General features: G+C 31.6%; 1 protein-coding gene across 6 annotated transcripts in view; it reads left to right on the top strand.

The window, feature by feature from the left end:
• Positions 1-23,171, top strand: part of RPS6KA3 (ribosomal protein S6 kinase A3) — a 97,539-nt gene that overhangs the window by 61,448 nt on the left and 12,920 nt on the right. For 4 of the 6 annotated variants that reach the window (XM_031959505.1, XM_031959508.1, XM_031959507.1 and 1 more), the window contains 10 exons: positions 648-736; positions 872-936; positions 3,416-3,518; positions 7,527-7,651; positions 10,961-11,086; positions 13,567-13,656; positions 16,232-16,390; positions 18,357-18,518; positions 20,163-20,239; positions 21,855-21,972. In XM_031959505.1, the coding sequence (XP_031815365.1) occupies positions 648-736; positions 872-936; positions 3,416-3,518; positions 7,527-7,651; positions 10,961-11,086; positions 13,567-13,656; positions 16,232-16,390; positions 18,357-18,518; positions 20,163-20,239; positions 21,855-21,972 (1,114 nt within the window). The remainder of the gene's footprint in view (positions 1-647; positions 737-871; positions 937-3,415; positions 3,519-7,526; positions 7,652-10,960; positions 11,087-13,566; positions 13,657-16,231; positions 16,391-18,356; positions 18,519-20,162; positions 20,240-21,854; positions 21,973-23,171) is intronic. The other 2 variants (XM_031959506.1, XM_031959509.1) reach the window with 1 other exon arrangement.

Below are 23,171 nucleotides of genomic sequence, written 5' to 3' on the forward strand. Positions count from 1 at the left end.
TTAGTTAAGAGGCAATGTAATATATAGAAAGCTGACCCTGGCTTCAAGAAGAACTATGTTCAAGGCTCCCTTTGCTTAACACTGATCAAATTACTCAACCCAGGTAACTATGAAATACAGAGCAATGGTTGTTCTGCAGTGGTAGTAGGATTTTCTTACCTAATCTTTGAATTTACATACATCATACATCCTTTAATTCATAGGTCCCATCCAAAAACAAATGTGGTACCATTTTCTAAAAACCTTTTCACCATTTTATTCTCAAATTCAAACACACTTCCATCAGAAATATTATATTAATTTGCTCAAGGAAGTACAAATTCTGTGGTGATTCACACAGTAACTCTTGCATCCTATCTTTTTTTCTTGAAAGTAGAAACATCTGTGTGACTTTCTATTGTTTGTACAAAATTACATCTTCAAAACGTGTAACTTGAACTGAGTATTTTAAATAAGTGAAAGAATTGTATTTAATTGTATCTGTTTTCTAGATTTTGATATTAAAAGTTTCATGCAATTATTTTCTTAAAAGACTTTTCATAATCCCAAATAACTATTCAAAACAATTTGTAGCTTTTGAAGAAACTCTGGCAATGATATGATAGTTGATTATTTACTAAAATTTTGTATTATTTTTTACTCTTTAGAGCCAAACTTGGAATGCCACAGTTTTTAACCCCTGAAGCACAAAGTCTTTTACGTATGCTTTTCAAACGAAATCCTGCAAACAGACTAGGTAAACTTTTTTTACTTTTTGAAACTGTTATTTTTTTTTTTCTTGGTTTTAAGCCAGCCATTTGAGTAAGTAAATAATAAATAATTTTTCTTGCTTAATGAAAAGTAAGCAACTAATCTTAGTGACTTTTGATAGGAGCAGGACCTGATGGAGTTGAAGAAATTAAAAGGCATTCATTTTTCTCCACAATAGACTGGAATGTAAGTATTTAATAAAACTTTGCTTAATATGAAAGTGTGATATACTGTAACTTTGAGTGAAAAAAATGCTGACATAATAGGGGTTATAGACTTGATTGTCTGCTATAACTTGCTATGATCTTGGGCAGGGCACTTTAGTTTCCAAGATTTAGTTTCTGCATCTCTAAAATGAGGGATTTGAAATATAGTGTTTCTAACTCTTACACAATACTCAGTACAGAACATTTGCCCCACATCAATTAGAATGATGCCAGTACTGTTATCCATGTGCTTCCCCAAATTTGTCTGTGTACCACAAAGGTATATCTTGGACTTTTTTTCCTCCTTGTGCTCTCTTTATTGATGATCTTATTAGCATTCACATTTTCAAATATTATATTTAAGTAGATGACTTCCAATTCTATAAATCCATTCTCTTTTTTTATTTTTTATTTTCATTTTATCATTATTATTATTATTGGAATATATACATAGGACAGATATTTACACAATTTGATGACTTTATAGCTCTTTTATATTTCTGCTTTTTTTTTTTTTTTTTTTTTGAGGTTAATTGGGGTTAAGTGACTTGCCCAGGTCATACTGCTAGTAGTAGATGTTAAGTGTCTGAGACCAGATTTGAACTCAGGTCCTCCTGACTCCAGGGCTGGTGCTCTTTAAAAAAGGAGATAGAGAAAGAACAGGAATTTATATATGTATACATATATTTTTTTCTTTTTTTTATATAGTAGTATATTTTTCCAAATACATGCAAAGATAGTTTTCAACATTTACTTTTGCAAAACCATTTGTTCCAAATTTTTCTCCCTCTCCCCAAGACAATAAGCAATCCAATATAGGTTAAACATGTGCAATTCTTCTAAACATATTTCCATATTCATCATGTTGTTCAAAAAAAATCAGATCAAAAAGGAAGTAATGCAATAAAGAAAACAACAAAAGCCAGGTGAAAATACTAAGCTTTGATCCATTTTCAATCTCCATAATTCTCTCTGGATGCAAATGGCCCTTTCCATCACAAGTCACTTGGAATTGCCCTGAACCACTTCATTGTTGAGAAGAATCAAGTCCATCACAGTTGTTTATTATATTTTCTTGAGCTCCAGTCCCACATCTCTACATATCTCCTAGACATTGCCATGTACATGTCTCATTAGGTCATAAAACCAATATGTGCAAGACAGAACTTAGTATCTTTCCATTTAGACCTAGCCTTCTTCCTAACTTCCATATCTGTGTCAGAGGTACCACTCATTTCCATTCATTCAGTGCTTCCATTCACTCAAGTTCACACCCCAGGGATCATATCTTCAGTTCTTCATTCTTATTCACCCCCTTGGACATATTCATTCAACAAGCACTTATTAAAGCACATGCTATGTGGCACCAAAAAAAAAAAGTCTCAATGAGTTTACATTCTACTAGAATTATTAGTATAATTTAAGAATAATATGTACAGTATATCTGTCCAGGTGCCATCTTATTATTCTGACACTACAGACTCTCTTATCTATCCTATCTCTTTATCCTCTTTTTGTTATTCCAATAACTCTCTGAATTTGAATCCTCATCATTTCTTGTGTAGAGTAATTCAATAACCTTCTAATTGGTCTCCTCATAGTCATACCCCTAAATTGTGGGTCTCATTATATCAATATCCTTCTAAAGAATTTTCCATAATAAACTATTGCCTCTGGTATATAACACAAGGCTCTCTGGCTCCTATAACATTTTGCCATATCCAACTGTCTTTCCAGTCTAACTTTGCATATTTCCCCTTCAGGGCAACTCCTCTGTTTCCACTCAATTGATCTTTTTTTTTTTCTTTATATCTCTTGCCTAGAGATTTGGATCTGATACATAATAGGGATATTATTGCTTGTTGAACTGAGTATGCAGTACTAAAAGTAAAAACCTTTGCAAAATACTGGTTGAATCACTTGATTTTTGGACTATTTCAGCTTTCTAGCTTTTTATTATATAGTTGTCCATCTATTCTCTATCCTTGGTTCAGACTATCCTTCCAGTTTTAACTTTGACTTCCCTGATTCATTGTCTTTACAGAATAATTTTTCATAGCATTTAAACCTAAAAAGAGATTTTATAAATCATCTTATTCAGCCTCCTCATTTTATAGAAGCAGCCCTGATAAGTACAAGTGACTGAAAGTCACAAGGATAATAAGTACTAGAATTAAGATTGAAATCCAGCTCTCTTGACTCCAAATCCAGTGGGTTTTTGTCTTTTTTTTTTTTTTTTTTTTAACAATACCATGAAATCTTCTTTGTCATTTGTTGTTATAGACTAATTGACTCTTAAATGTTTTTGTTCTGTTTTGTTGACTTCACCTGGACTTCCTTTGCCTTACCTTTTATATAATTAAAATAGAACACTATACTTTCTATCTCTTAATACCCTATGATTCTAAATAACTATATATATATATATATGAGTATAATTCTTATTTCTTCTACTCTAGAAATTATATAGAAGAGAAATTCTTCCACCCTTTAAGCCTGCAACTGGTAGACCTGAAGACACATTTTATTTTGATCCTGAATTTACTGCAAAAACTCCAAAAGGTAAAAGGTGGGAAGGGAAAGAGCATACAAACTATAAATTACAAGCCTATCCCTCTTTATTTTATTCTTTTTTTGAAAATTAATTTGCAATTAAATAGTCTCCCAGGCAAATGTATAAATTTGATGAGTATTGAAGTATCAAATTTTTAAAATCTTTTATCCAGATGTACGGTGCTTGATTGAAGACTTACTTTAGTTCTTATTTGTCTGATTATATATAAATATCTCATTGGAGCATAGGCTTTGTGTTCTTATCTGTAGTACTCCAGTTACCAAAACTTTTGCACTATTAAATAGAAAGCTTTTTCATAAATAAAGGCCAAGTTTTTTGTTTGATACAAAACTTTTAATTAACCTCTAGCCACTAAAAAAAGAATTTGCAGCATGTATAAGTGTTCTTTATAATTACAGATGATACTATTAAGTGGAGTTGTTAACTAGACCAACTATTCTGGAAAACAACTTTGCCCCAGTAAATCCTGCAAACTCTGTAATTCAATGATACAGATTCAGCTCTGTGAATGATACAGGGTTCAGGTCTCATCTCTTTCACATACTGACTTTGTGACCCTCTCAGTCCCCCTGAGCCTCTAAATTACTGAACAAATACCAAAGAACAATAATGGTTTCTTCAGGAATTCCTTTTACTAATAAAAGTATGGGTCAAATTAAAAAAAAAAAAATAGAAGCAGTTTTTGAGTTCAGATTCAAACACCACTTGAATTTTATATAAGAACAAATAATATCAAGATGAATCACATAATACACTTCTCAGTATTTCTAAAATGCTTGTACAGTGCTTCATTTATTTCTTGAGAAGTGAAAATTAAAAGATGAACTGCATTTCATAATTGTTTTCAGTTTGCATAGTAGAATCTACTTGATATTGTCCCTAATATGTACAAACTTCTTAGAAAGAGATTACTTCAGAACTTGTTCCAGTAATATAATTTTAGGTAATAGGGACCAAACTTAAATTTTATTGGCAATGGAAACTCTTTGTGTGGTTTGAGTGTGGAAAACTCTCTATGAAAGTAGATCATTAACCTTTATTCCATTTAGTCTTAGGAAATTGCCCAGAACACTGAGAAGTTTAAAAAGAGTCATTGTGTGTCAAATATAGGATTTGAACCCATAGCTTCATAGCTCTATAGCTGGCGCCTTGTCCACGATGCCATACTGTTTCACCATTTGGTTTTAAGCTACAAGATCCTCTAGAATATTTTGAAAAACAATCAGATAACATTAAACTGATTCATAATTTTTGTCAAGGAGAGTGAAAATAAGTGGAAATTAGAGAAAAGAGTAGTAGTTCTGTGTATTAACTAATTTATAACACAACAGCACATAACGGGCACTTTTCCTCCAGTTTTCTCTGTTGAATCATCATCCATGACCTATTTCCTAGTTGTTCATGTGTCTCCCCTCCCCTCCCTCCAACAAAGGTCTGTCCTGGAGCCTCTTGTCAATTCCTATGGGTTCAGTTGTCATCTCTATAGATGATTCCAAGTTCTATTTATCTACCAGTACTTTCTCTCATAAGTTTATTACTGCCTTCTTCATATTTCTTTGTGTTCCACAAGTATCTCAGATTCAGTACATCCAAAATAGAAGGTATTATTATCTCTAAACCTATTTCTCTTTCTAACTTCACTATTTCTTTCAGGGGTACCATCATCCTTTCAAGGTTCAAAACTTAGGAATCATCCTTGACTCTTCAATTCACCTCATCCCTAATGTCCAATCAACTGCTAAATTTTTTAGATTTTACTTCCCACATATTTTGTATCTGTTCCCTTCTTCTCAGCTCATAGGCTGTTGTCTTAATTCAAATCTTTTACTTCTCATGTGGACTATTGCATTAATTTCTAATTGATTTCCCTCTGGTATAGTCTCTCCCCCTCCAGGCTCTCCTTCAAACAGTTGCCAGAGTCATAATTCTTAAACTCAAATTTTATTGTCGCTGCCATATTCAGAAGGTTTCAGTGGCTCTCTCTTCTTACAGCATAAAATATATGTTTTACTCTTTAACAATTGAAGTCCTTCATTGTCTAGGTCCAAAATTTTCTCTGCCCTACTGAGAAGGTTTCAGTAGTTCTCTCTTACAGCATAAAATACATGTTTTACTTTTTAACAATTGAAGCCTTTCATTGTCTCGGTCCAGAATTTTCTTTACCCTTCTTCATGTGCTTTACCTTGTCTAAACTATCCCTATCCTAGAAGAATGTAAACAAATGCATTTTTAAATATTTTCCCCTAGTTAAATATAAATACAATTTTAGCTTTTTTTTTTTTTTTTTTTAAATTCCTTTTTTAGAGTGGATAGAGTGAAAGGAGAGAGTAGGATAAATGGGGAAAATAGTATGGAAAAAATATGTAGTAATTATAACTGAAAAAAAATTACAGAAAGATTCTTTGATAAACATATCATTTCTCAAATATATAAAGAACTTAGTAAAATTTATAGAAATAAGCCATTCCTCAATTGATAGTCAAAGGGTATATAAACAGGCAGTTTTCAGCTAAAATAATCAAAGCTATCTATAGTCATAATAAAAAAATGATCTGAAATCATTACTATTTAGAAAAATGTCCACACTACCACCACTTACCTATCAAATTGGCTATTATGACAGGAAAAGAAAATGACAAATACTAGAGGGTATATGGGAAACTTGAGACATTAACATATTGTTGGTGGAGTGGTATACTGATCCAACCATTCTGTAGAGCAATCTGGAACTATGTCTAGAAGGCTTTAAAACTGGGTATAGCCTTTGACCAAGTAATACTGCTAATAGGTCTATATTGCAAAGAGATAAAAAAATGAAAAGAAAAAGAACCTATAGGTACAAAAATATTTTCAGCCATTTAGTGGTGTCAAAGAATTGAAATTGTCCATCAGTTGGGAAATGGCTGAACAAGTGGTTGTATATGATTGTGATTAAATAATATAATAATTGCTATAAGAAATGATAAGCAGAATGCTCTAAGGAAAACCTGGAAAAACTTATGTAAATTAAAAAGTGAAATGAGCTGAACCAGGAAAACATTGCATATTATAACAGCAATATTGTATAATGATCAGCTGTGAATGACTTGGCTATTCTTAGCAATACAGTGATCCCAGATAACTTATAATGAACAATGTTCATCTCAGAGAAAGAACTGATGGAATCTGAATGCAAATAGAAGCATATTTTTTTCTTTATTTTTCTTTTTCTGTAGTTTCTTTCACAACATGACTAACATGGAAATATGTTTCACATGACTGCACTGTATAATCTATATGAAATTGCTTACTTTCTCAATGAGGGGGGAAAGGGAGAGAATTTGGAACTTACAATTTTTATTTTCCTCAATTACACGTAAAACAATTATGTGTTTTATTTATTTTGCTATTTTATTTTCCCCCAATTACATGTAGAAATTATTTCTAACATTTGAGAATTTGAAACTCAAAAAATTTTAAAAACAAGTGTTAGAAATTTTTTAATGAGGTCAAGGACTGTTTTTTGCACCTAACATTTAGCACAGTAATTGGCATATAGTAGGTATTTAATAAATGTTAACTAATTTATTGAAATATTTGGTGAATATTCTTTCATGAGTTGTTGACGTAATCCATGTGCTATTGCAGATCCTGTCCATGTCTGCCTATAGTCTTAATATTGATAATGGCCAAAACATTCATCATTCTGCTATCCAACTTTAGTAATTTCCAAATTTAGCTATAGTACTGAGCTTTCTCAGCTTAGTAGGACATGTGAGTTCTTGAACTATTAAGTTATATATTTGTGAATGTAAATTGGTACAGAGGAAGGGAGGGTTTGAGGTATGTATATGTAACAATTTGATACAAATCAACAATTAAGATTTTTTTTGGTTCTTATGTGACATTTTAAATAAGCCTGTTCTAGTCATAGAATATTAAAATCTAGGATGATTCTTCTTAATTTTAAATTTTTTAAAGGATGTTCCTCATAACCATTTTCTCAATCTTTTTAGATTCACCTGGTATTCCACCTAGTGCTAATGCACATCAGCTTTTTCGAGGTTTCAGTTTTGTTGCTATCACATCAGATGATGAAAGCCAAGCAATGCAGACTGTGGGGGTACATTCAATTGTCCAGGTAAATGCATTTTTAAATGACAAATTCAATCTTGAATAAAATGAAGTTTATTAGGCAAATGATAATAATAAATTAGATTTTTGTCTTTTATGATAAAGATTAGCTGCTTAAACTTAGATTTATTTCAACAGTGCCAAAATTTGGCTTCATCCAGGAAGTACTTCATTTAATATAGGAGAGACCTACAAGGACCTATACCAACTAAAATGTGAAACACATATTTGATTGCAGAGTAGAATTTCTTGAAAATTGCAGCAAGCATTACTACACTATCCCGAAGGCTTTTTTTCAGGACTAGATTGACTTCTATTTATTTTACCACTGACATACCAAGAAAGCTCTGGTGAACTAAAATCTCCAGGTCCCTTTGTTCTTTATAAATGATATAGAAACCAAAAGTAAGTAACATTCGATATATTATGTTGCCACCAAGTTCACTAGAACCCATTCATTCCCTTAAAAGGAATGTTAGCCTGAACTGTGAAGACTCCATACCCCCAGTACCATATACTTAAAGGTGCAATATCTATAATTATTATTTTTCTATCTACTTATATATTGGAAAAGTAGAAATGATTAAAAAAAAAAAATACAAGAAAACAAGTGGTAGTTTGTTTTGTTTTTTAAAAAATAGAAAACTGTCCAATAAATTAAAAATTTGTCTTCATAGAATAAATAATGCTCAGTGAAATGAATTTTATTATATCTTTTTTTTTCTTCATGTTGTCCTGTGAACTTCAGCTGTTTCTAGTATTGAGAAATAGTATTTCGTTTTAATGTTTTCATTTGAAGGTCAGCATGAATTTTGTAATAATTTAAGAGATTTAAGATCAATTCTTTAAATATGATATAGGATAGTTAATGGTACAGTGGATAGGACGCCTACCCTGGAGTCAGGAGAACCCCAGTTCAAATCCAGTTTCACACACTTCACACTTAACTAGCTGTGTGAGCCTAGGCAGGTCACTTAACTCCAATTGCCTTGCCAAAAAAAAAAAAAAAAAAAAAGTAAATGTAATATGGTGCAGTATTTAACTTTCAGACTTAGACTGAAATAATGCTGTCATTTGTTAGTGTTAATTTAAGACAAATGTTTGAACATAGAAATTTTAAATCATGAAATAGCTATTCCTAGACAGCATTTTCCCTAAAGAATTTTTTAAATTGTTACTCTAAATATTTGAGCACCTCTATAAGGTCTTATTAGCCACAAACTTAAGTTTTCAGAAGTAAATATACTAGAATTCTGTCAAAATCCAGTTTATTACATGGATTTAAGTCATCACTTCAGTAGTCTTAAAAGTATAACTAGAGATGGCTTGGCATATTTGGTACTAGCCCTGAAGAAGATATTGAAGCTCTCCATAGACTTGATTAACTTTGGCCTTTTTGGTATCTGTGGTTGGAGCATACACTTGTATGTCTGTGATGTTGAACAGTTTGTCTTCGATTTGAACAGCATCCTCAGTTTTGAAATTATATCCCAGTACTCCTTTTTTCATCTTTTATTGACAGTGAGGGGCTACTCCATTTAGTTATATATTGTGATCCAACCATTCTCATCCATTTAAGTTTACTGAAACCCAAGATGTCAATATCTAATCTTTTCATCTCTTAGTTCATAGATTATATTCCAGATTCCAGTGCAGTATTGATTTTTATAGCAGCAGACTTTCCTTTTGATACCAGATCCATACTCAGCTGAGCTACCTTTTGGCTTTGGCCTAATGACTTCATTACTACTGGAACTACTTGTATTTTTCTTCCACTCAAGTTCCTAAGTACTACATTGAATACCTTCTAACCTAAAGAGGCTCATCTTTTATTATTTTAGTAATTTACTTCAACTACCCCATCCATACAAAGCAAGATATTGTTTATAAATATTTTATCTCTATTTTTCCCTATGGGGTTTGAAACAACTCTTTCCATTTGATCATGCATAAGAAAATACTGGACATATAATTTTGTTTAGTCTGCAGGTTCTAAAGCCTGGGAATATGCTATTTGTAATTAATTTAAACATTTCACAGTAAAAACTGTATTTATTCCACAGTTATTACTGAATTTTGGCTGTGCCTTTCCGTTGACATATTCTGTAAATTCTCACAGAATTGATGCTGTTCTTGCTAGTCTTAACTTAAATTCAGTCACTAACTTTTAGACCTGATAACTCTGCCCTGTATTTTATTTTTAATCTCATTCTAGAGTGCTTCTTTCAAAGCAAGGTTTTTAAGACAAAAGGTTCGCTTGTCCTAATGCTTTATGGTTTCTACTTTATTATTTACTTGTACATTTGTACAAGATTTATTCAGTTTTCAATTGAAATGTCCTTAACTGGGCACATAACTAGAATTGTTACTTTTCCATTGATATTCTCAAGTATTTTGGTAAATTTCATTGTGAAAGTTGAAATTCTAAACAAGTGAGTATTTATCAGTTGTTTAAAACCAAAAGCCATAAATTGAACTGATAGACTTTTAAAAGTGAGAATTTCAATAATCCACCTAGGTTGTCATGTTAAATGAACTTATTAAAATTTTTTGAAGTATAAATGAGCTTTGTATAAATTGATACTTGCTTTTACAATTAATTTTACAATTGAAAATCCAACTAAGTTCTTACTTAAAGAGCATATATATTGTTTACTTCTTTACAGTTTCTTTAGTTGATCTTTGGAATTATAATTAAGGTTTGTGAATAGTTTTCAAAAACTGTTAATAAAGTCCATAAGCCATCCCAGCTAGCATACCTTGATTCGAGGTGGGGAGGGGGGGATTGTTTGGTTTTTATATGTTTTTTGATGTGTAAGTAAATCCTTATTTTTTTTTTTGTTTTTTTTGTATCACCAGAGCCTAGAATACTGCTGTCATATAACAGGTGCTTAAAAAATGTTGACTGACAAAACAAGTTTGAAAATTGTACCCTTTGTATAATATTTCCTGGAGGCTTTGAGCCTTCAATGTAAAGCTGTACTGCAAGCAAACTGACTTATCACAGAATATCCTTAAACACTGGAAATTTAAATGTTCTAGGGTGAAAAACACCTACCACAACCTTCAAGTTGTGAAGACAAAATGAAATATCTGTAAAGTACTTTTGAACTCTTAAATGCCATATGAACACTAGCTATTGAACTTCTTCACTCCTGAATAATACAGTTCCTAAATTCAAAATCCCAAACAGAAGATGCAGCCTTTTGAAATTTTTGAGTAGTTGTAATTAGGTTTTTTAAAGTAATTTCCTACTTATAAAGTTAATTATAATATTTGTTGAATCATTCATCAGTTGATAATGTTATTTTGATAGCAGTTGCACAGGAACAGTATTCAGTTTACCGATGGATATGAAGTAAAAGAAGATATTGGAGTTGGCTCTTACTCTATTTGCAAAAGATGTATAAATAAAGTTACAAATATGGAATATGCAGTTAAGGTATGTGTTTAGTTTATTTATTAATAATAGTTAATTAATTTCATCTTTACAGTTCATCCATATAATTCAATAGTAATTAAAAATTGTAATCCTCTTTGGAAAAGGCTATCTTACATTTGTTGTAGCAAGGTAAGGTCAAATTGAATATCCAGTGACTATTATAAATCTGTATCAACAAACAACTTATTATCATTGAGAATTTTAACCCCCTCACCACTAATAGTTTAGTATTTCTAATACATTAAAGAAAGCTTTATAGAGCTCTGAAGTTTGAACCTTTAGCTTGAAATCAGCAAATAAGAAGCTAGAGTCAAGCTTATTCCCTTTTCCCACTTTAGATTAGTAAGCATTGACTCTCCATCTGGAACATTTTCAGTGGAAATAGTTATTAAAAATTTAAAGCCTTTGATTCCACTTGAATTTCAGAGATTTTGGTGACCATAACCTAATTCTTATATGACTAGAGATGATTTTCATTTTCACTGCATTTGTTTTTAAAAGGTGTTAGATAGAGACAGCATGGCATAATATAAGGAAGCTGACCTTAAGTCCAAAAAGACATAGATATATGTGCCTCTGACACACACAGTCTCTGTAACTCCAGTAAGTTGCTAAACATCTTAGTGCCCAAAGACTGTTAAGGTTCAAAGTACAATCTAACCTGCCTTGGTAGGGAGAGCTATAAACTAGATGGTCTCCAAGGTCTCTTACAGCTCTATACCTCTGATCCAATTATTTATTTTCAGAGGGGATACAGTAATACTCTTCTACATTTTTATAATTATGTACTTTGTTTATAGCATATTTGTGCTGGGTTGGTAAGCCTTCATAATAATGGATTTTAATTTCCCATCTACCCTGTGACTCTAAATTTTGTGTTTTGTGAAAATAAGCGGAATAGGTCTCAACTTGAGTAGGATATACCAAACCAGAATGGCTGAATCAGAAATGACTAAAATGATCAAAACCTTCTCAGGAGTTGTAGACATCAAAAATGTTTTTATTTTTTAATTTTTTATTAAATTGAAAAATTTTAATTTTTCCTGAGGTTGTTGTCTGAAGGTAACATGTGACTTTAAATAGATAACAAGTTGTAGAAAGTAGTAGTCCCAGCTTAGTTAGGCTCCCGCTGTACTCATATCTGTAGGAATACTGACAGAAGTATACACCTTAGATAATTTCTGGTTTTCAGAGAGCCCTAAAGCATTTGTCTGATCAGTATAAGTATCTATTTTTAAATTGCCATAGTGCTTGTGTAAACATTTAAATAACAATAAAGATACCTCTAATATATATTTACCTTAGTTTTTAAATACAGAATTCCACTGCTACTAAATATATATCAAGTAGCAATGTGTTTATGTGGAAAATTACGTGGTAGTTTTGTTTGTTTTATGTGATTAGAGTTCATACGTGTTTTGCCTTTATTTTGAGTTCTTAATTACTGAACTATTTTACTGTTAAAATATAAGGACCACAAAAGGAAAAAAAATAAAGCATTTGAACAATACAGATAGAAAATTTTAATTTCTAAATAATATTAAAATTATCAGAAAATTCTATTTTCTCAAATATTTTTTAAATATATTTCTGAAACATAGTTAAAACATTAAGGAAAATGGTGAAGAATCTGAAACACAGATTTGAGTTGAGTTGAATTCCATTAGGATTTTAATAGGATAGCTTTGGTTAACTTTAGTTTTAGCTGGATAAAACTAATCATGACTTTAAGATAATAAAGAATTCAATGAACATTTTGTCAGTGCTCATGTGGAGTTGGCTCAATATAGCCAACTACAAATAATATTATTAAAGGATGGGAATAGCATGGGTAAGTGACTTTCATAGATCACCTAAAAGTTCCATCATAACCTGGCCCAATCTCTTAAAAGAACTATTGATAAATAGAAAAACTGACAAAATTGATTTTTTAACTTTTTCTTTTTCTTTTCATGAACACCTTCTTATAAAGGAGCAAATAAACTGCCAAATAATGAACAAAAATTAAAAAGAGAAGGAACTTGGATAATCTGCCAACCATATCTTGGAAATTAAATCTAAAATAAACTCAAATTTTAAGAAAATCAGAAGAAGGAGTGAAATGATATTTCATCTCAGTTGTAAAGTTTTTCTTTAGGCTATGAAACTCTTATTTCTGCCTATCTAAAATTATTGCATGTTCCATTTGGAATCCAGTTATAATAAAACTAGCCTAGAATTGTACTTCTAACATTTTTTTTTCTCTATTTGGAGACTTTTAAAAAATCTGTCTTTGACACAGCAAACACACACAAAAAACAAAATATTCCAGTCAATATGGTTACAGTATCAAGTGCTAGAAAAATCTCTAGTAATTGTATTCTTGCCCTAGTAAAATATGTTGTCAAAGACTCATGTTTATAGTATTCATAAGAACAATCCTGAAATTTTAATCATTTTGAAGTCTTTGGTTATTCTTACACATGTTGTTTTCTTTCTAGATTATTGATAAAAGCAAAAGAGACCCAACAGAAGAAATTGAAATCCTCCTTCGTTATGGACAGCATCCAAATATTATTACTCTAAAAGATGTAAGTTGATTCTTGTAAGATAAATTGCTTGATTTACCTTAATAACATTTACAGTTTTCCCCAGGTTATGTAAGTATAGTAATATAGCAGTAGCTTAATTTACTTCCTTTCAAACTGCCTGCTTTCTGTTCTCCCTATATAACCCTGTGTCTCCTGTCTCTATTCCTTTACATGAGCTATTTTCAAGACTAGAATGTTCATCTCTGCTTCTCAAAAGCCTTTGCTTCTAACCCTTGAAATTACTTTGCATTTATTTAGTGTATGCAGATAGATATAGATTTCTATACCTGTATAGATATTTTATTATAATAGGGCATAAACTCTTTAAGGGCAGGAACACTTTTTTAGTATCCCAACTATCTTTTCTGAAGCATAGTAAGTGCTGAATAAATAGTTGTTGAATTAAGTTCACTTAGGAAAACCAAATGAATATATTGGCTATATCATATTTTTAAAAGATAGGTCAAAGAAGGGGAGAGTTTCATAGATGGGATCATAATATCTAAAGATGTAAAAAAGGCAGATCTATTTGACTCCTCTGTTTTCTCTGCCAAGAATTAGGCTTTTTTTAACTTAAAAAAAAAAAGAATAATTTGGTATTATTTGGCTAATTGGGAATGGAAAATTATGATAAATTAATAAAACAAATGTCTTATCACCAAGAAATCTTGATGAGTTCAAGTCACAAGGTCCAGTGTACTAAAAGAACAAGAAAAACCAGAGAATGCCTGATTCTCACAAGACTGTAAAATACATCTCAAATTTTAAAAACAAAAGTAGAATATCTGCAAAGTATGATATAAGCCAGTGAACTTCGCTTAAATTCTTGACAAAATGCTAGAATTTTATTAATAAAAATGCCTACTTGCTAGAGGAACAGCCTTAGAATCAGAAAGATGATCTGGGTTCAGGTCTTGCTTTTGGCAACATGCTAGTTAGCTGTGTGATCATGAGCAGTTAACTTCTCAGGTCATTTGGCAACTAAAACTTGCAATAAATCAGTTGCTAATCTGGATTAATGAAAGGAGTTTCCACATTTCAAACTCCCTGCAGCAATGAAACCATGAATCTGGACCAAAATATGTATTACAGGCTTGATAATACTATTTTTAGGTGGTTTTAGGGACTAAATTGAATAGTCAAACTAAGAGTAGTCCATGATTTGATTTCAACATCAACAAATGTCTGTAATGCCATGCCTTTAAGATCTATAAATGTCTCTATGTAGCATTTTTTTTATCAATCAATTGGTCATAAATAACATGTTTATCAAATTTTCACACGACAGCAAGTTTGGCAGTGTTGTTAATGCTTTGTTTGGAAGACTAAGTCAGAAAATAACTGTGCAAGTAATTTGTTCTAATAAGCTGAAATTTAATAAGGTTAAATATAAAGGCTTATACTTGGATTAAAAATCATCTTTATAAATTCAAGATTGAGAAGAAATGGCTAGATCATAATGACTTTTATAGAAATTTGGGTTTGTTGTGGTGGTGGGATTTTTTGTTTGTTTTTAGTAAATTCAGTATTAGTGACTCATGTGCAGAATGAAGAAGGCAGTTATCCTGCTATCCTCTGCTCTGGTCAGCATTTGGTACATTTTCGGTTATGGACGCCACATTTTAGGAAGAGCATTGACAAGCTGGACCGTGTCCAGAGGAGGGCAGCCACATTTGTTAAAGGCTCAAGATTCAGGGTAGCAAACATATATTGGTCCTTATTTATTTGCCAGAAATTAGTAATACAAATAGAAAATGGAATTAAGCTCTCAAGGTGCTTATATTCTTTTGGAGGAAAACAACATATACACAGATAAATGTATTCAAACTAGTTCATTGAGGAGAGAGGAAAACAGCAACACTTAGTGAGCCCAGGAAAGTTATCCTGTGGAAAGTGGTGTCTGAGTAGTGCTTTGAGGAAATCTAGGGGTTCTACAAAGCTAAAGTCATACAAGAGAGCCTTGAACACCTGGGATACTTATGTTCAATCCCAAAGCAGGAGACAGAATGTTACTTATTGGTAGGGCAGTATGGCCAGAATATAGAATCTGTGAGAAATCTCAAATCAAAAGCCAAATGGCCATTTGCTGAGGTTGTTGTACAGAGAATTGTTTTTCATGTATGAGTTGTACTAGATGGCTGCTGAAAGCCCCTTCCAATTCTTATTTTCTGAGAGTTTTAAGTAATTTTAGTCAAAGACTCTACTTACTTGTCCACAGTACAGATTGTAAGTCAAGACTTAAGATCATGTTTTTACTCACTTTATTTGTGGCAGAAGTTTATTATTGCCACTTTTCCCTCCAACTCCACCATGAAGATTGAAATAGCTCAGGTAGGAACCAGGAATTTTGTTTTCTATAATGTGGCTCCATATCTGCAATTACAGGAATTTTGAGAAAGTAGAGTAAAACTTGCCATCAACAGCATATGAAAAAGAGCACCAAAGAGAAGAGCCCAACATAGGAGGAATCTGGTAGATCAGAACTGGTCTAGAATGGACCTGCTTTTATCTTCTTCATACAGGAGAAGTCTCAAGTAACATTGTAAAAGCTGATTGTAATACTTGTATTTTGTAGGTCTATGATGATGGAAAATATGTCTATGTAGTAACAGAACTTATGAAAGGAGGTGAACTGCTGGATAAAATTCTTAGACAGAAATTTTTCTCTGAACGAGAAGCCAGTGCCGTCCTATTTACAATAACCAAAACTGTAGAATATCTTCATGCACAAGGGGTAAGTATTTTAAACATTGTATGTATGTTTCTAATATCTGCATTCTTTATTGACTTTGTTTTAATATTCAAGTTTAGAATTAAGAAGATAAAACTATTCTGCGATTGTAAAAAGAATATATAAACTCTACTACTCACCTGATTGTCCTACTCTTTTTTTTTTTTATATACCATTGATCTAAAAGCAATAAACAAACTAATATTGAATCATCATTTCGGTTTTGTAACCCAAGACTACAATAAATGTATTCCTTTTCTTTTAAATGCTGTACAAGCAAAGGAATTTCATACTAAATTTTAAGAGTTGAACACGCTCCAAAATAAAATAGTAGCTATTTTTAAAAATATATACTAAGGATGGAGTGGATTTTTTTCTTTTGAATTAGATTGAGAACATGGAAAACATTTAACATAATCCTGAAAGCATTTACTAAGAATGCATATTTTTTTTTTTACAAAATTAAAAGGGAAGTGCTGGTCTCTTTAAATTTTCAGTTTTTCTAGATCATTTTATGCTAAGACAAAATAAGAGAAAAAAAAAATCTTGCATCTATCAGGAAAAAATATTTGATCAATATTAGAAAAATAAAAGTCCCAAACATCTTTTACTTAGTACTTAGGATGGCTTGTTTCTTTTTGTTTTGATTGAGGGGAAGGGCGGGGTGGGGGAGGAGAAGGTTGATTGAAGGTTGATTTTATTTTGTTAGGCTTTTTTTTTTTTTACATTACTTCCCAATAAAATCTTCCTTTAAAAATAAGTACAACCAAATTACCCATGCATATGTTTTGTATATAAAAAACTATAGTAATAATAAAAAAGTAGGAGAAGCAAATAGGAAAGGGTTTGAATGTTTCTCCTTAGACTCATAATTCAGTTAAAAGTGTGAGACTACCTAGAGGCATAATATAGTAGGCTCTTAATAAATGAATGTTGAACAAAGGTTGAATATATAACCAGTGCAAATTCAAACATATCATTTGTTTAGCCCTCTTTATTAAATATGTATGTCTTTAATATGTAAAAATAAATAAGTACAGCCAACCAAAATACATTTCATCTTTAACTTTCTGAAAATGTATGCCTCAGTCCAAACCTGTTCTTTACCAATCTGTATAAAAGAACAAAAAACATTAAGTGCTGAATAGAATTCTGAAATCAGTTGACAAGCATGTTATTAAGTGTATTTTGTTATGTATCAGACACTGTGCTAAGTATTGAGGGTACAAAGAAATTGGTAATAAAAAACAGTCCTTGTTCTCAAGGAGTTTGGTCTGATGAAGGAGACATTAGGAAAATAAGTACAAAAAGATATATACAAGGAGGATTCTCAGAAGATGGCAGAGTAGATCAGTAAATTTCTAGCTTTCCAGATTTCCTCCATAAACACATTTGTGCCTCAGGGCATATATAGACTGGTGAAACACAAAGAAGACTTGGAATAGAATAGAAGTCCTATTTATCTTTTAACTTTAGGTGCAATGATTTTGTTTATTTAAAAGCTTTCCAATTTTTTGGTAATCAAAATTGTCCATTTGATCTTTTAAAATATTCTCTCAGTCCCTTTACTTAAGAAATCTTACCCTTCTCATAGTTACCTTCTTCAATTCCACATTTTTTAAAAAATGATATAACTTTTTCCTATTTAGGTCACATATTTATTTTTGCAGTTTATTATGGCATATAATTCATGTTCCTGTTCTATACCTAATTTCTGCCAAATTGCTTTCCAGTTTTCCTTGCAAGTTTTATTAAATAGAGAGTTCTTAATCCAGTAGTAGATATCCTGGAGTTTATCAGACACTAGGCTGCAATGTGCAGTGGCTTATGGTCTTCCTTAGCTACTTATGCTCCATTAATTGACAAATCTTTTTTTTTTTTTAATCACTCCCTTTAGTTTCCATTTTGTTTGCAAATGAATTTATGAAATAATAATGAAACCTTTAAATTTGATTTGTATTTCAATTAGGTGGTTCACAGAGACCTGAAACCTAGCAACATTCTTTATGTAGATGAATCCGGTAACCCAGAATCTATTCGAATTTGTGATTTTGGCTTTGCGAAACAGCTAAGGGCAGAAAATGGTCTTCTGATGACTCCATGTTATACTGCAAATTTTGTTGCTCCAGAGGTGATTATGATATTTATTAGTGCCTTGTATAATTTAAGTTTAACAAAGCATTTTCAGTATTTGTTGCAAAAAGAGTCCTTTTTTTAGTAATATAACTAGAATATTTTAATGAATAACTTAATCAGAATGACATCCCTTTCTTTTTTGTTTTTAGAAATATAGTGAATCATGGTCCCCATTCCAATTGTATCACATCTCTAGCACTGAGTTTTTGATTTCTTTTTAGTAATGTTTTTCTGATTTTCTATATAACATTTCTACATAGTTGACATGTTCTAGAAACACTGCCCTCGCCCATTTCTCTATCACTGTCAGTGCCATTATCTTATTTTCCCTCATTGTAAAACTTTGACATCATTTTTTCTAGCTCCCACATCCCAGATTCAGTGTCAAATTATACCAGTTCACTATATGTCAGTATCTCTAGATTTCTTACCTTTAGCTTTCTCAACCCCATCCTAATCCACATCATCTCCTCAACAATGACTATTTACTTCTATTCTCTGCCACACTTCCACTGATTTTCCAGGCTCTAGTGTCTTCTCATTCAAACCTGTCATGCTCAGAGCTGTTCTCTGGTATGGTATGTCAGTTAATGTATTTATTGTGCTCAGATTCTGAGAATATAAAGAAAAATAGCTAATAATTATACCAGTTGGCATTTTTATAGCTTTACATATATTATTTCATTTGTTCCTCACAGCAGCACTGTTAGCTAAATAGAAGGAGGAGAAGAAAAAAAAGGACAATAGCTAACATTTTGGTAGTACTTTAAGGTTTTCTTTTTCAGAAAAACCCTGGGAGATTAAGGTGCTGTTATTATCCCCATTTTACAGATTAGGAAACAAGCAGGCAAATGTTAAATGACTTGCCCAGGGTCACACAGCTAACAAGTTTTTGAGGCTGGATTTAAATTCAGGCCTTCCTGACTTCAAGCCTAATGCTCCACCTACCTACTGGACAATCCAACTGTTTAAACTTATTTCTTATAATGTTTTTCTTATTACATCAAATCAAAGGTTTCCCTATTATAGCAAATCCAGAATTCTCTAATAATTCTTCAAAATCCTTACTTGTGAATTGAACTAATTACTTCTCAACATAAATTTTCTGCTTCAACTAAGCGGATCTGGTTATCATACTTTTCATATTACTTGCTTACTTCTACCTTTATACTTTGTGTACTTTCTAAGAGTATTCTTTTCTCTAATATATCACTCTCCCTTTCTTCAAAACCCAATCCTAAATTCACACCCTTTAGAATATCTTCCGTTTACAACATTAACTAAATTTAACTATCTATATCCCCAAGAAAGAAGAAAGCCTCTGGGAGAAAGAAGATTGTCATTCATATATATTTATCTGTATACATATATTCACTCCTCAGTTTCCCTAGCACTTGCTATTTTGATCTCTACTGTATACAGTTAAACTTTTGTGTTGAATATTACAATCAAAATTAATTTAAATCAAACCTTATAATACTAGTGAAAGACCACATTAATCCATGACAAACAGTTTGATTAATCATATCAGGTGTTTGTTCTGTGTAGCTTTCTTTCAACATGCAAATCTAATTTTAACAAACAAAAATATTTTATCTAAATCTAATAGAGTTTATTAATATTATCTTTGTTTTTACAGGTTTTAAAAAGACAGGGATATGATGCTGCATGTGATATATGGAGTCTTGGTGTTCTGCTTTATACAATGCTTACTGGGTGAGTTCCTATGTCTGTCATAAATGTTTCTTTGTCTTTTATGCTTTCTATGCATTTTAAGTTTGATATAAGCCTTTTTATTTTGACCTTGGATTTATTCTTCCTCGGGAAGAATTAATTAATATAATGAAATCTATTAGATCTAAAGCTTTTTTTGATACCACATCTGTTATCAAATTATTATTGATGATTTTTCTATGGAATGACTTACTGGCTTATGCCAATTTCCCTTATGTTAATTATAAAAATATACTGCATGTTGGATCTTCCTTAAATAAACTTTTGGAGTTTGGTATTTAAAAAATATACAATTTCAGTATTTAGTCTGTTTTTCATATCAAAAAAAAAAAATAGGCTTTTTTTTTTTTTTTGCAAATGTCTAAAAGTCCTTGAATTGATCACGTCACATCATTTATTTATGACAAGACTGAGAAAATTTGGAATAGATTTTTTTTTTAATGTTAATTGCTATTCCCAATTTTATCAGGTAATGTTGTATAATACAAATAATACTGAATTTGGAGCCAGGTAACATGGAGTCAAAGTCCAGATGTGCTGCTTTGTTGGTTATATAATCTTTGGGGCAAATCACTTTGCTTCTCTATACCTTAGGGTCTCACCTGTTAAATGAAAAGTTAGATAAAATTATCTCTAAAGTCTAATGCTCTGATTCTCTTATTACTGAGGATATTCTGCTAAATGTGCCAGATGGTAGTTACACTGCAAACTGGTTTTACATTGTGAAGACAGCCACCTAACTTCACTTTTATATACTAATTAATAGTAACAAGCTTCATATTCCATCAACAGTAGCATTTAGCCAATTGGGTACAATTTTTAAAACATTTTTTTGTTTGAGCAGTTAGAAATGAGGATATCTTTGAAAATTCAAGAATGGCAAACTTCATCAAAGTACCTTCATAAGTTTTTTATCAATGTAAAAAAAAAGTTTATTTTTATTGAAAGATAATTAACTTTTTTTCAACTTAACCTTTACTTCTTACTTATGAAGCTTAAGTTTTAGGTCAGTGATTAGAGCTTCAGGAACCTCAGAAAACACAAGTCTAAATCTCTCATTTTTCAAGTAAGAAAATTGAGTCACAAAGAAATTAGATAATTTTTCCCAAGTCATATCATGCAGAAGTATAAAGATATATATTGTTGTTGAATTTCAGTCATATCCAACTCTTTTCATCACCCCACTTGAGGTTTTCTTGGCAAAGATGCTAGAGTAGTTTGCCGTTTCCTTCTCCAATTTGTTTTACAAATAAGGAAACTGAGACAGAGTTAAGTGACTTGCCCACATTGACAGCTAGTTAAGTATTTAAGACTAGATTTGAATTCAGGGAGATGAGTCTTCTGAGTTCTGGCATGATCCTCTATTACTCCATCTAGCTACCAAAAGACACACAGATCCATGTATACATTTGAGAGGAGAGAGGCTAAGGCTCTGTCTGTCATACTTTAGTTAGAAAGACAAAGCATATGTTGCTGCATGTAATTGTCATTTGAGCAATTTCCAACCTTGATTATATTAGTACAGTACAAAAAAATACATTTACAAGCAAACCACATTTTTAAAATGTAATCACATTTCAATTTTATTGTAAATTAGCTACACTCCATTTGCAAATGGTCCTGATGATACCCCAGAAGAGATACTGGCACGAATAGGCAGTGGAAAGTTCTCACTCAGTGGTGGTTACTGGAATTCCGTTTCAGACACAGCAAAGGTAATTTAATTTTTATATAATTTTATGTTATATGTTCATATACACATATGAAAAGAATGTCAAGAATGTAATTAGATTCTTGAAGTCCAATTTCTACCACCACTCCTTCCCCATCATAGAACTCTATTGAAATTTCTCTATCAAAGGTTGCTAGTGGCTTCCACATGCAATGACATTTTTTGATCTTAAGCTCACTGAAGTATTTAATGCTGTTGATAACCTGTTTCTGAATTTTCTTTCTTTACTTGATTTCTGGAGGAACTATACATTCCTAGTTCTTCTCTTTTAATGTTTCCATGTCTTGACCCACTAAGAACATTATTCGAAGTTCTGTCCTTGACTCACTTCTATCATTACTACTCCTCCATTTCAGTTTTAAATTCTTGTGGCTATCTCCTCTACATAAGTGACTAAAAAGCCTTTTGTCCCATTATCTCTATTCTGAAATCCATCTTTATTTCATAGAGGGCTTTAAAAGATGTCAGATTTAGGAGTTTTTACCAACCTATTTGATCTTCTATCCTATTCACATAATTTGATCCTGTTTCATATATCAACCTGATTTCTTGATTTTTCTTCCTAAAAACAGTAAGATCCCCGATAATTCCCTGACTTAAGTATTACTGAAAACAGTGACTATTTTATCAGCAATACCCAATTTAGAATTCTCCTTTTTGAGGAATTCATCTTTTTGATATATGGCTTTCTGGTCCATAACCCTTGTAGTATTAAGTTCCATTGTGCCATTAGAGTCTGTAACATGGATAATTTGTCTTCAAATTAATCACTAAATCTTCTAAATACCCAATATCACCACTTATGAAAGGGCATTGCCATTACAACCAATTTAACAAAGAAGGTGTATGAAAATACTGTATTACTACTAAACTGTTATAATTTTATGTTGATGTTTTCCAAGCATCTGAACTAAGGCTTAAGTTCTACTGGCTTCTTAGGTTTACTCCAAGCATACCAAACCTTAATAATCATCAAAATAACCCTTCCCCTCAGGCTTTCAATCCTTTCTCTCTTTTCACACAGTGATCCCCCTAATTCTGGACTCCTCATTTCTCACTTGGCATTGTTATAACAGTATCCTAATTTTATTCCATCCTCAAGAATCTTACCACCCAGTCCTACACACCGCTCCCAAAATAATTTTAACATAGACAGTCATTTGACTCCCCATCTCAATTCTA

This window comes from Sarcophilus harrisii, chromosome 3, assembly GCF_902635505.1.
Source record: "Sarcophilus harrisii chromosome 3, mSarHar1.11, whole genome shotgun sequence".
Lineage (NCBI taxonomy): Eukaryota > Metazoa > Chordata > Mammalia > Dasyuromorphia > Dasyuridae > Sarcophilus > Sarcophilus harrisii.